Source organism: Belonocnema kinseyi, chromosome 5 (genome assembly GCF_010883055.1).
Source record: "Belonocnema kinseyi isolate 2016_QV_RU_SX_M_011 chromosome 5, B_treatae_v1, whole genome shotgun sequence".
Classification (NCBI taxonomy): Eukaryota; Metazoa; Arthropoda; class Insecta; order Hymenoptera; family Cynipidae; genus Belonocnema; species Belonocnema kinseyi.
In genome coordinates, this window is record NC_046661.1 from 10,606,347 (window position 1) to 10,621,317 (window position 14,971).

Sequence of the window (14,971 nt, forward strand, 5' to 3'; positions counted from 1 at the left end):
AAGAGGGAGCTCTTCTTAATATTTTAACACCAAAATCATGTCGATACACCTTACCGACTGCGAGTAAAGCCACCCACGCTTTAACTTGACAGACTGTATATAAATGAGCTTGCTAGTAAAAGCTGTACGTAACAAAATTTTTGAGAATTGCCGATATGAATAGTGAATAAGAAAGTCAGAAGCCAAATGTAATATCTGTGATACTTTTTGAGAGCACGCAGCAGACAACCGAGATTTAATTCAGCCAAGAAGAATTTGATAAGAAACTATTCGAGTGGTTAGCGAAGAAGTACTTGCTCTCCAATTTCTTCGATGACGAATCTTTGGAGGATTATGGATCTTGTGGAAAGATGCAGTGTATCACAGTGGGCAACACTGCTGCGAATACCACCTTCACGTCGTCTCAGCTATTACACCTCTTTTAATCAGTCCACGCTGAAAATTTTGCGCCCAACGTACTCGCCCCACGTACTCGCACACTTCAAACGCGTTTTTCTCAAAACAACGTTTTGAGAAACTGGCCACGCGATTTCTCCGGAACCAGTGGGCCGATCCTTCTGAAATTTTGACTAAACATTCTAGACATAAGTACTCACAAAATGACCTATTATCATGTTAAAATTTTGATTTATACTACATTTTTTTTGTACCAAAAATAGTAAAAAAAATTTTTTCGATTATTTTCCTTTTTATTTAATAAAATTAACAAAATTGGTTGAAAATTAATATCCATAGGTCATTTTGTAGCCATTTTCATATCAAATGTAAAGCACTTTGATTTTTTTGTTTTTGATAAGCCGTTGCCGAGATATTATGTGGCCGCCGACCTGCCTCCAAATTATAGCGTTCCGTTCAAATACGGAGTTTGTATACAAAACTTGGAAAAAATGAATTAAAAAATATTTTCTTTTATATTTGAAGATATTATTTATCATGCCTATCAATTTATATATCCATATCTTCCATAGCATGCTTACAAAAAAATCGCAAAAATAGCCTTTTTTGTAGCCTGCCACCTAGACTACGCCCATAAATTAACAATTTGGATGTTTTGCTCACATCCTCAATCTGGGCGTACAATCATTATTGGAAGTGATTGGAGAAAATGAAAAAGCTGCAGATCTCAATGACGAGAGAAAGGACAATGATGCTGAAGATATCAGCAACGCAGAAGCCGAATATGAAGAAGTTGCTAGGAAAAAGCCGTCATTGTTACTCTAAGGGCTTTGTTTTAAAAATCAGAGCATCTAAACAGCTAACAGAAAAATTTCAATTGGCTTGCCACATGTGTAGTATTGAACCCCTGGCAATAATTTTAGATTTACGCACTCGTTGGAACTCAACTTTTTTCATGGTTAAAGTTATATTAAAATTGGAGAAAGCCATACAATTGTTCTGCACATGCATCAATTGTCACCATTTAGATACGAGCGAAGCTGTTTGGAGGGGGGGGGGGCAACACTACCACCTGTGGTAATCGAGTTTACTCAGTTTCTAGACGTTCTAGAAGATAAAATTATAAAATTAAGCGACGAAATGAACAGATCACACAGTGATATCATGCTGGGGGAAGGAACTGGAAAAAGAGGCTATCGAAAAGTTCAAACAACTTTATCGGAAGCCTTATTTGTCCGATATGTAAATGTGCTTATGGGATTACTTTAGACAATAAAGAAATACTGATTTATAGCGAAATTGTTTAAAATATAATTGCAGCAAGATCAGAAAAAAAGACGATTATGTGAAAAGACGATAATGTGAATTATTTGTTATTAAAATCTGCTCATAACAATTACCTTTGCAAGCTAACATTTTTTCTTTTTTTTTATACCGCTTTGCATTGAATCAAAGTGATCTGAAGTATAAAAACAATTTAGCTACGGGAATAAAATATGAAATGCAAAAAATTCAACACTGTTCGTATTTGCATCAACATAAAAATAAACTAAAAAAATAAAAAATCCACTCAACTTATTCTAGAAAATTTGGTCCTCAATATTCCAGAAAAAAATTAATCTAAAATCGGTGCATTATTGCGTTCTATATATCATTTTGAACCTCGTTTTTCATTTCACCCTACTGTGAACCGCTAGTCGCTACGTCACAGACACATCTGGCGAAGGAATATCGAAAACCCAACACTATCCGGACCCGGTCACGAGAAAGTATCATATCGAACGGCACCACTAGATGTACCCAGAACACTTCTGTTCTGAAGACATTTAAGATTCAGTACTCCGCGACCATCTTGGCGGCGTAAAATGTATAGTCGCGGAACAGAAGACTTAAGGTGCACGGTTTCGTGTATGAGCGTAACCTTTCACGGCTCTAAAGACAGAGAGACCTGATTTCGTCCGTCGTCCATGGAATCACTCTAAATGAATAGAGTACTATCGAGGCGACAAGATTGTTCGTACCAGATAGTTTGTTCCTTGCCGACAGTTCAGAAGACCAAATCCGTCGAATGGAACATTTGTACCCGTTTCGTAGAGTATCCTTAATAGATGTTACGTCCTCAATGCGGCTCTGTGGGACTTCCAGGTATATATAGGTCGCCCTAACAAACCATTAACAGGTAGCGCTAGTAGGATTATGCGCCTTTGCAGGTACATCTATCGATGAGCAGGTGCGTCTGCAAAGACGCAGCAGCCCATCAACGCTTCCTGTAAATGACCTAGATAAACTATCTCAACTGAAAATTATCGTGTGACAACTGTTAGGGACATTTCGTAATGTCACTAGCTAGGGATTTTTATTATTCGTCAGGACCAATGCTGATCACGTCAGCTCCTATCAGCGAGCCGATCCGCTACCATCTTTTGTACCAACCGACTTAATACACTGTTATAATTCTTTACAATTCGTTTGTTGTTCGTTTAAACCATCTCGACACGTTTACTTCTAACATCTCAGAAGTGGGATGTGAACGGTACACTCGTAACAAAAAAAGTTCGAAAAGTTTGTATGACTCAACATGGTTAAAAGGACGCCAACGGATGATCGAGCGTGTCCTTGTAGATAGAGCAATTTTCCTCGGAAAACTGTATCGTTCCGTGTCAGAATTGACGCGTGTGAACATTCATGGAGCGAAAAGTGCGATAAAGCATCGGATTAAAGTACGAAAAATGTGAATACAAGTGCGAAAACATAAGAAAATAAGAGTGCGTTCCTTCTCTTCCTTTCATCTTCTCGAAAGTTCGAAACGAAAGAAGGATTAGTGCGACTAAAAACGTGTGTAGGAAGTAATGTCCGAAAATAAAACAGTGCGATATTAAAACAAAGTGAAAATGGGAAAATCTGTCATGAAAACTTTTACGCGAGAACAAAGATAGTCCAAGTGCGCAAGCACGCAAACCGTTATTGACACAGTAAATCAGAAATATGTTTGAACAGTCAAATTACCTGGATATGTCGATGGATAAATTTGAACGATTCGTGAGAGGTATACCTCCGAATGAAAATCCAATTCAAATTCCTTTTCATGTGGACACAGCAAGTCAATTCAACTCTCCGACGCCGACGCAAAGTACTACGTGTAATGTCTCGAATTTTTCTACTTGCACCAGTGGATTAACAAACATCGATAACCAAAGAAATCGTGTTCCGCAAGATACGAATCCCCGTCAAGTGGATATTTTTATGACATGGCAAGCAGAGTTTTTCGGTTCCACTACCCAAAAAGAAATGGAAAGCAATTAACAACAGCAAACTGGACCTTCGGGCCAACAAATTCTTTACCTATACTTGGTAATAGGTAATCCATTTAACACACCAATATAACACCATCAATTAACAAAATCTTACATCAGAGGAGCAGATTATGAGACCCTAAATCTAAGGAGTCAGTAAACACAAACTAATGCGGGGTTTCTAAGAGGGACTTTAATTTTAACCTGGAGCAAGCAACGGTCTTGATGATCAGCGAGAACAGAGGTCGAGACGAAATGTTTGCGAACATTTTAGATAGACTATCAAAGCAAAGAAATTCAGCAAATGGACAATCTACGCGGCCAGAATTATTCCAAATCATGGTTGACATCAGCAAAGCAATCACAGATTTGAAAGGCGAATCAGGTGTCGGCACTGCTAGAGAATGGAACGAAAACTTTAAAAGGATGACTCTACTGCACTGATGGCCAAAAGCAGTGGCTTTGGAGTCTGCTTTAAGTCATCTAAAAGGAGGCGCACTAAAATAATATAAAGCACGAACTCTTGATTTAAAAACCTGTGGAAATTTTGAAGCAGCCTTTAAGAAGACTTTCGTCAGATTTAAGACATTAACAGAAAAGTGGAGGATAATTTCTGAAGAGGCTCAACTTAAAGGAGAACCTATAATATTTTATTTTTTAGAAAAAAGGGGGTTAAGTCAGAAACTATAATTGTCCGTAGAAGAAAGCAAAAAGCAAATTCTTATTGGACTATGGTCGAAAGATCTGTCATCAACCTTAACTAATGACGCAACGAACAAAAAGGATTCGAAACTTAACAGATTCTATAAGGTTCAGCGAGAAGACTACAAATTAAAAGCCTAAGGATTTTAAGCACAAACAACATTCAAACTCTAAGAAATTCGACCAAAAAAAGTCGAATCAAGACAAAAGACCACCACTTTACAACTGTAACCAAAACAAGCAGAGATACTAAAATTGCAGATTGTGACAACAATTCTATACACAAATTTTTGTAAGAAGTGACTATCAACAAAAATAAGTTCAAAGGCTTTATCTTAAGCTCCAATTGTACAATGAAATCGTCAGCGATTTTGAAATTCAGTATGAAAATAGAAGTGATTACCGTGTTAAGGCATTTGGACCCAAAAGCTTTAAAGTGATATCAACAGCGATTTTGAATGCTGACGTGATAGTTGACAGCGTACTGGTAACAAATATTCCGATATTTGTTGTTCCAGACGAGTCACAAGTCTTGGCACGTCACTATTGGTCGCACTTTCATAAAACATCCAAAGGTTGAATATCGCTGAAAAGGAAATTTTTTTACCTTTTACGAAGATCCGGAAGCCTTCTTGTATAATATCGAAAAAAGCCAGTCGAGTGAATCATCAGCTGTCATCACGCAGAAGATTAAATTACCAGATCACGCCATAAATGTCATAAACAATCTGAGCTCTTTGGGAAAAAATGTTACTCCCGTACTCAATTTAAGCCAAGAAGAAAATATTTTGCGCAACGAATCTACTAACGTGTATGAAAAATTAAGAGAACTACCGAGAACAGAGACAGAAGCGATGAATCGAGCACCCATACTAAGAAAGGACGTCGACGTAGGAGACAAAGACACGCTACAAGAAGAAATCTAAAAATTAATTGACTTTTTAAACGAAAACCGATCGTGTTTTTCAACTTGTTTAGAAGAACTAGGTTGTACAAATATTTAAAAAATGAACATTGTTCAAAGGTCAGTAGGCACTGTAATTGACACGGACTTACCTTATGCAAGTCCGGTCTTTGAAATAAATTGATACCACTTGCCTTTTTTCAAAAGAACCGATTCCTCGTACTAATAATTTGGTGGCCTCTAAAGGGTCCGGTTGTTTATAGAGTGTGACTCTGATCATCGACTGTAGCCCCTTTAATAGGTCTTCGCGGTAAGAGGCTTGGCGTAGATATATCCTTTGTTCTTTAGTAACCAGGCATCTAGATTCCTCATACCCTGGGGATCATTTTGTTGACTACGTGGTGGCTGTAGATACGTTCTGCGTCCCTTGGTTTGTAAGAAGAGGTCCCACGGGTTAGATTCATCCATTATCCATAGAAATTAGGAGAATACCTCACTATGGAAAAACTTTCAGAGGATTAAGTTTCTCTTTCAAGGGACCCGGAATACCCGTCCCGGGTATTTGAATTGTATCTTCCGGCTAGCCGCTTCGTAAAAGGAATCGTTCGGGCTGCTCCCATTCGTTTTCAAAGGTTGTAATGGACTAGAGGCTTTGACCATCATGCGTTGGAGGTGTTCAGTCCTCTCCTTGGGGGATATGACCTTCAGGCGTTCTTTGCGATGGGAATAAGTGTCTTCCAGGCGAATGACTTTCGTGCCTGAACTCTCCTCGGTACCAATATTCATACTGCGTTTAATAATGTAATATAATATTTGGGCACCCTCAATTATCAATTTCAATATATAATTCCAATAATAATTAGTAACCATTATTATTGATATTATTAATAATTAATAATTGTTATCATCTATGATACTAATATCATACCTGTATCACACGCAGACACAATATAATGATCGAATACTTTCAATTATTGCTTTCGCAACAATTATTATTAATACTACTAAAAATAAATCCTTCTTATCGCTCATGACACATGTATTCCATTCACATACTATATATAATGTTTGAATTCTATCAGTCATCGATTTTAACCTATAATGCCAATAATAATTAGTAACCATTATTATTAATAGCATTAATAATTATTAAATGTAATCCTTCATACTATTGATATCGTACCTACATCGTACATACATTATATTCGAACTGATAATTGCTATGATAGCGCATGCGCGTCTGATGGGGCGATCGCGATATGTGTGCTATTGATGGTTGCATGCTCAACAGGCCAGTAATCATGAAAACAAAGATTGACAAGCGTCTAGCACGGTTAAGCAATTGCAAAATATTTACCGTGTTAGATTTGGCTCAAGGGTACCTTCAAATACCCCTTATAGAAGAGGCTCAAAGAAGAACAGCCTTCATAACACAAAAACAAACGGGTCAGTTCAGAGAATGTGTTTCAGGCTTAAAAATGCTTCATTTTTGTCTTCCGTGATTTTTATTAGTACATTTGCTAATCGTACCGACAATTCCCGCATGATTTCCTGCATGATTTGAAACAGATTCGATCCATGCTATTCGTATTTTATTCTTCTATACATCTTTACTTTTTAACCAATTTAGTACACGCAAACGGTGACAATTAAAAAAGTACTGCTTTTAAGACCATGTCATGAGTGGGTCACGTGAAGATATTCCTACCTTACCGCCACTTTTTTTATTTCCCAACTTATTATCACACCACCTTTCTTAGTGCTTCTTATTTATTATCCCAAATTTTCAACTCGATGTGGCACTTCATGTGAAAATAAGTTGGGAAATAAAAAAAGTGAGGGTAAGGTATGAATCTGGTTACTTGACCCACTCGCCACATGGCCTTAATTAGCCATTTTTATCTTCTCAGACAAGGTGAATACATTTTTTTGCAGTTTAAATAATAAATGATGATAGTAAACGAATAATGAAGTCAAATGGCCGTATGTTTCAAATATTCTTACTTTAATCAAGGGCTTTAAACAATCCATGCCTTCTAGATACGTTGAATTTCGTGAGATTCTTTACTTAAACCCCAAATTAAAATTCTTGAAAAGATCTTAGCCTGATATGGAACACTTGAGCGAATAACGACGTACAGGCTGTAAGAGTGTGATCTCCTCAAATGTTCAACATCTAACTAAGATAATTTCAAAAATTCTAATTTTTAGGGTTTAAGGAAACCGTCTATCGGAAGCCCAAGCATGTAGAAGGCGGCAATTATTCACCCCTTAATGCTAAGTTAAAGAATCGCTTGAAATATTAAAAAAATACATATGTTTTACGATATCTGCCAATTATTACGTCAACAATTTTGAAACTGCAGCAATTCGGGCATTATAAACCAACCCTGGCGAACAATATGATCACTAAATGTACAGTTTCGTCCCACCACATGTCGCACTAAAATTACAAATTATATTTTTACCGAAACATCCGTCTCTTTTGGTTTTGTGGTAGTACAGGATGACAAACTAGACATCGGAGGAGTCGGAGATCCCCAGGGTGCTGCAGCCCAAACACCACCTGTATTAACACCCCAAACTCCACTTCGTTCTTCTCCCACAGCTCCTCTCGTGTACAGGGGTTCCCAGTTTGTTTCCACCGTCGCCCAATTATCTATGTAAAACACACAAGTTTAGCAAATAAAGACTTAGTTTCAATCACAATAACAGTATTTTTGCACATTTACAATTTTTTAATAAATATATTTAGTATAGATTTAATACAATTACTACTAAGTTCATGAAACGATTATTGTTAGTTTTCAAATTTTGACGTTTTAGTAATTTAGAGAAAGAATTTTCAGTAATTTAAAGAACTTTTGAGTGAAGAATTACATCAGAGTTATCATTAGTAATTTTTGCCCGATTATGCTTTTAATAATGCGGCATCTGATTAAAAAATTTCCGGAACTGCTATTTTAGAGCAATGGCAAAGTTAAATTAATTGAAAAATCATCAAAAAGCTATTTAGTGGAGATTACTTAACACTTAAATAAAAAAGATCAAAAAACTTATAAAAGATAAGTGAAATGCTTTTTTACATACTCATGATAAATGATTAGCAAAAGAATGAGATTATATTTTTCTAATTCTCAAGTGATATATCCAGATTTTTATTCAATACAAATTATTATTACCTTGAGACGTTTCAGTAACGAATCGTTACCCTAATAAGGCACCTACAGGACGATGAGAAAAGCATTCTGTGTCGAGTTACAAAAGGTCCAAATCGAAATGAAAGGCAGTTATTTTGAATGCAAATCTAAAGTATCTATTTTGATAAAGTTTGTTCTAAATTTAAGTTCTTTATATAGAATTAGTAAAGTGGTTGTAATAAATGAAGAGCTACACTCAAATTAGTCAAATTAACAGAGCGTCCATAAAAATTCTGATTTGTATACGCAGTGTTCCATAAATCTTTAATTTTTGAATTAAATAACATACCTTCGAGTTGTGGTTAGGTCTATTGAATCGCAAAAAGAGCGCTTAAAAAATAAGCATGTGCGAGAAATCCCTTGTAAAATATCGGCGCGTCCAAAAATAACTCAAATATTGACATCTTGAAAGTTGCATAACTGTTTTATTTTTGATTTAGAAAAAAAACAAGAATGAACTTTCGAGCTATACCCTGTTCAACGAGAGAACGAAATCGGCGGCGCAGTTTTTTTCTTGAGGGAGGCGTCGACAAATTTTTTTCTTTGATATACAGACAATCGCTGTTGAAGGAAAACACAATTTTTTCAAATAGACTGGCCCAAGTGCTCTCTGAAATTTTTTTATAACCTTTATTAGGGCCGCCACTAAACCCTTGCCTGAGGGGGTCCTACGCCTACATTTCCCTTTCTTTGACAATCTGCGTGCGGAGAAGGAAATTTCGTCTTTTCGGAATTTCGTTCTCTCGTTGAACAGAGTATAATACTTAACCATCAAAGCGCGAAGAGGGTTGTTTTAAATACCTTTCACACTAAGTGAAATATGAAGATTTTCTAATTTGATTACGCCTGTGCAGTGTATACATTTTGTAAACTGTAGGCCTGTGAAAAGTTTTTGCGCCCAGAAAAGTGTAAGGTTATGGTGGTTCACCTTACACAGTAAGGCAGATTCACCAGCTAAGTAGAACTATATAGATTTTTTTAAATTAAAAACTTAACGTAAATTGGATATATTTATATTCCTTGATCTCCACTGATCCCAAAATTGATGATGATTTATTTATTTTATGATGTTTACTAGAAAAATTAAATTGAAACCTTTGACAGGTTTGAACACCTGTATCGCGCCAAAGAGACAGTTACTAAACATATGGGATACGTAGACATAGGTATGAAGTTTTAGTTAACTTGAAAAATTTTTCATTATACTCCTTGGAAAATTTTCATTTTAAATAACAATTATGGCATAAACTATTCTTAACTCATGTACAAAAATACAAGCCTTTAGATACGTTAAAAAAAATTATGTACATTCCTGTCTTCTATCTGGTAAAATACATTACATATTCTGGTGAATCTTACAAAAATTATCTCCCTTAACCTACGCCTCTTCAAGAAATATTGATTCTTTGATAGGTGTATCGACGTCCTAGAAAGAGAAAATTGCACTTAAAAGCTTTGTTTCTCTAAAAAATTTAAAATTGTATCTGTAAACGAGAACGTAAACGGTAACTATTTGTAATACAGTTTCACGTACTTAGCTTTTTATCTAATACATAACCTTTCAATTATACAAATCAATTTTTAATGTATTTGATTTCAATTTTTAATTATCCATTTAAAATGAAATATTATTTCCCTGCTTAATTTGCCTTTCTAACCTTTTTCTTAAGCTCCATATTTTTCGGAATCACTTCCATCTGTTACACAAAACTCGTGTTAAACACACATTCTACCTTTACACAAATTTTTATTACTTTTTTGCGAACAAATTTTACCTTTTTCAGAAACTGAAATAAACCTGGAATAAAATTCCTGATTTAAATTAAATTCTCAAATTTTAATACTTAAGTTTAAGTCACTAGGGTTAAAAAAATGTAATAATATTGAGAACAGAGTAATAAGTATCAATCAATATAATTTTTTTGAAACACATTTTAATTTCTAATTTCTAAGATATTCATATTATTTGTATGCATAATTATTTTACTACTTCTACCTGCCCATTGCATCTGCCACACTATACATTAGAGAGAACGCGGCCAGCGGTAACAGAAACTCTTCATCGATTCATTCATCATTTTGCACGGAGGCGAGCAGCGGCTTGTTTTCGATTAGCAATTTAAGGTGTTAATATGAATATCCCACAGGAGATTCGTAAACAGGAGCAAACTCGCGCAAAGACAACAGGATAAATATCTCCCGCTTCTTCCGCAAAACGAAAATATGAATCAGATGTTGCTGAATTTACTTGAGGATAGACAAGGATGGAAAAACACTGAATAAAATGTCTGATTCTCTACTTGCGTTTCCGGACCCTGCTCCTGAAGCAGCTACTATAATATCGAACACAATCCCAATTCATCATATCATGCCTGATTTGATGAAAAACAACAATTTGCATGGAGACTGTCAAGCGACACAAGCGAAATGGTGATTCCATACGAGACGAGAAATACCGAGCTTGGCTCGCTTTCGCCTCATTTATTCCTCGGTTCTGTCTCGTTTTCCCGGAGCTATTCCTCGGTCCGCCTCGGTCCGACATATGTGCACCAGTGCAGGGGACAGCTCACGGGAGCGTTCTTTTTCCACTCTGACGTGCTAATGCTAATTAGCGTTCTTTAATGATATGATTAAATATTATACTTTTTTGTCCATGACTGATTTATTTAATATCAAATACTACTATGTTACGATTTTTCCAAAAATTTAACTTGACTCTATTTGTACGTTATTTTGTTCCTATTCAAAATTTAGTTTGCCAATTATAACAATAGAATATACGAAAGAGAAAGGTAATAAGACTCATATAAACTCATATAATCAGCACACAATTGATTTTATAATTACACCCTACAAAATAAATGTACGTATGTAGTAGATAGTAGTAGTAGTAGTAGATAAACGTTTTTTTCGGCCTGCTAGCCTTAAAAAATTGACTTGCTTACACATCCATTTTTTACACAATTTTCTTACAACTATGTATTACAAAATACCATCCATCCACGCCTAATAACTAATCCGCTCGCTTCTATAACCTAACCTTCCTCGCTGCGCCTCGCCTCCCACGAATTTCGCTCTTTTGTTGCTATGCCTCGCATTACCAGCCGCTGTCTCCGCGGCTAACAACTAATACTTAACTACTATTTACAATCTTTACAGTTTTCTTCCATCTACTTCTTCTCCTAGTTACAATATTTCCTTCTCCATTCCTTTTCCTCCTTCCTTCTCTTTTTCTCCATCTTATCAACACCCCCATCTCTGATACTTTTTGTCCTTTTGTCCCCCTTTTTATGCAACAATACCTACATGCTTATTCCACTCCTTTCCACCTCTTCACACTCCTCCAACCAGTGCTCAACTTTTGCACCATCTTTCCCGCACACTTCACATATTCTCTTCTCTCTAGAAAGCCATGACCTATTATAAACCTCCATGCAACCTTATCTCATTCTCTTTATAACTTTCTGACTACCTTGCTCTCCTTTCTTACCCAAATATTACGCTCTCTCCTTTGGCATAATCCACACATAGTTCCCGTTAAGCCTTGACTCTCTTATTCTCTCCTCTCCTTCTGCCTTCTCTTTCTCCATGCCATTATTTTGAAACAACTCATATACCTTCCTTCCTCGTGAATCCTGCTCACTTTATCCACCAACACTTCCTAACCAGCTTATCCCCCCCCCCTCTTCCAAACATTTCTCCTCAAATTGACACGCTCGACTCCCTGCTATAATCCCTAAACTCGTTCTTCCTGCCTCCACAACACAAACTCTTTCACCTCCTGTACCGCTTTTCCCTTCCACTTTCACTCACCTCCCATATCTCTCCCGCCTCCTTTCCTGAATACCATAACCTTCGACTTGTCCGCATTTAACTCTAACCTATTTTTGTCCAAGTATTTTCTCAACCTCTTTATCATCTCCTTTAAAACCTCTTCGCTCTTTGCCAGCAGCACTATGTCATCTGCATATGCGAGTGACCATATCCTAACTACTCCTGCCCTAACTCCTCCTACCACTCCGGCCGCTAGCTTACTTTCCATATCCCTATTCTACCAGAATCCCTCAGAGATTCCCTCCCCTCCTCTCACCCTATCTTTCGTCTCCTCATATACCCCCTTACCCTCTTGATCAGGCCCCTCTTCACTCCCCTCTCTTCCATTGCCCCCCAGAACCTCCCCCTATTCACCGAAGGGAACGCCCCATTTATATCTACAAAAAACGCCTACACTTTGGCATCCTTTTTGGTTAGTTCTATATCCACCACGTGCTGCAAGACGTAAATATTGTCAATAGTACTCCTTCCCTCCCTTAAGCCATCCCACTTCTCCGGCAATATTCCTTTCCCCTCAACATCCAACATCCATCTTGTTCATGGAGATGGAGAGGGGGAGGGCGTACAAATGAGGGTAGGAAAGATCTCCTATCAAACAAAGGGTGGAAGACTTATCAGGAAAGAAAGAGGAGGATATAGTCGTACTAGGGGTGGGGGGGGTCAGCTTTGAGGAGGAATCGGTGAAAGAGATATGATAGGATCTGAAAAAGGAATTGAAAGGGTATATGCATGTGAAGGTATTTAGAAAAAAGGAGAAAGGAATGGTAACGCCGTGGTGGGATAGTAAATATAAAAATATGAAAAGAAAGGTTAAAAGGAAGTACAGGAATTGAAAGGAAGGAACTGCGGAAAGGAAGGAGTACGTAGAAATAAGAAAGGAGTTCAATTTAATGTGTAAGAAGAAAGAGCAGGATAAGGAGAAAGATCTGGAAGAGAACTTGAGAAGTGTTAAAACAGAAGGGGATGTGTGGAAGATAATGCATAGGTTTAGTAAACGTAAGATGACATGGGGATGCATGGAGGATTATAAAAGGTTTTTACTTTCTAGAGGAAATATTGTAAATAGGAGAGGAACCAGGTGTAAGAAAATTGTACATATTGTACATAGTAGATAAGTATTAGGTAATAGACACGGAGGAAGAGATTGGCAATGCGAGGCTATAAGAGCGAGCGGTCTTAGAGATAAGGTGTGGATGGATGTTAGTTTTTAAGAGGTAGGTGTAAGAAAATTCTGTAAAAAAATGGAAGTGTAAGTCAATTTTTTAAGGCTAGCAGACCGAAAAATAAATGTTTATCTATCTATGTATATTCATGTATCTATATTTGTATATCCATGTATATAAAAAATTTTATAAATTGGAAATGCCTCAGCACTGAAAAGTTTTCTTTTGGGTCACTTATAACGTGTAAAATAAAAAAGTTTTTAAATAAATTTAAACTTTTATGAAGTCCGGAAAATAGAAAAAATATAGCAGCTCTACAAATTATTAATAATTTTGTTTAACATAGAAAAACCTTTATATGTTCAAAGCGTACTTCCAAAACATTGAAAAGATCAGATCGTTAAGAATGACGGGTTAACTGAACGAATTCAGCAAATCGCCCTTTTTAATGATGTAATCTTCTCAAATTTTTCAAAAGTAGATTTTAAATATGAGAAAACTTCCTATGCTGAAAAAATTATGTAGAGCTTCTAGACTTTCTTCATTTTCAGGTGCTTATACAAAAAAAAAGAAAGAAAAAATCTGAAAAACTGGTGAAAATTAGGCATATTATGTAGATTAATAAAGAAAATAACATTTAAGATTTTTTTTAAATTGCGATTAGAAATTACTTTTTCTTATTTCGACTTCACCCAAAAACAAGATATTAGCAAATATTCAAAAATTAAAAATATTGCAAAAGATTTTATAGAAATTTCAACATATCACATAGATTTTACATGCTTTAAAATGGTTCAAGAAATTCACAAACATTTCTAAATACTTCAAGGATTTCAGAAACATTTCAAATATTTTAAAACGTTGAATTCTTTAAACTACAAATGACCTATAACTAAACCTATTTTTTTACATTTCTGTTTCATATATTCTGTTGTTGTGATTGGCAAAATAAATGATTAATAACAAAAAAATACTAATTAAGTTAAGTTAAATCTTCGAAAAAGCGTAACATAGTCGTGTTTGACAACAAATTAATCAGTCATGAACAAACAAGTATAATATGTAATTAAATTTCGACTTCAATTATTCATTAAAGAACGCTAATTAGAGCGACAAAGTGGCAAAAGAACACTCCCACGAGCTGCTTGCCCTGCTAGCGCGCATCTGTCGCATTCCTCGGAAAAACCGAGGCGAGACAGGAAGGACGCCAAGAGACGAGGAAAAATGAAACAAGGCAAAACGTGTTGAGGAATACCGAGACAGCAGGTATGTGCTATCTTTCCCGTCTCGTTCCTCGGGATTTCTCGCTCGGCGGCAGCACTAAAGCGAAAGAAGCTAGGATGAAAGTATCTCATAATTTTCCGGGAAATGTTGCCCTTAAGGCGACAGATATTTATATCAGGCTACTTTTCTTAAAAACCTAGTTTTAAAAGCGTTTCATATGACATTTTAGAAACAAGCCTTTCTAGGATAATTGGA

At 36.2% G+C, this 14,971-nt stretch overlaps 1 protein-coding gene across 2 annotated transcripts in view; it reads right to left on the bottom strand.

Moving 5' to 3' along the window:
* Window positions 1-14,971, bottom strand: part of LOC117173345 (transmembrane protein 131) — a 462,351-nt gene that overhangs the window by 19,906 nt on the left and 427,474 nt on the right. For both annotated transcript variants that reach the window (XM_033361843.1, XM_033361842.1), the window contains one exon: window positions 7,764-7,954. In XM_033361843.1, the coding sequence (XP_033217734.1) occupies window positions 7,764-7,954 (191 nt within the window). The remainder of the gene's footprint in view (window positions 1-7,763; window positions 7,955-14,971) is intronic.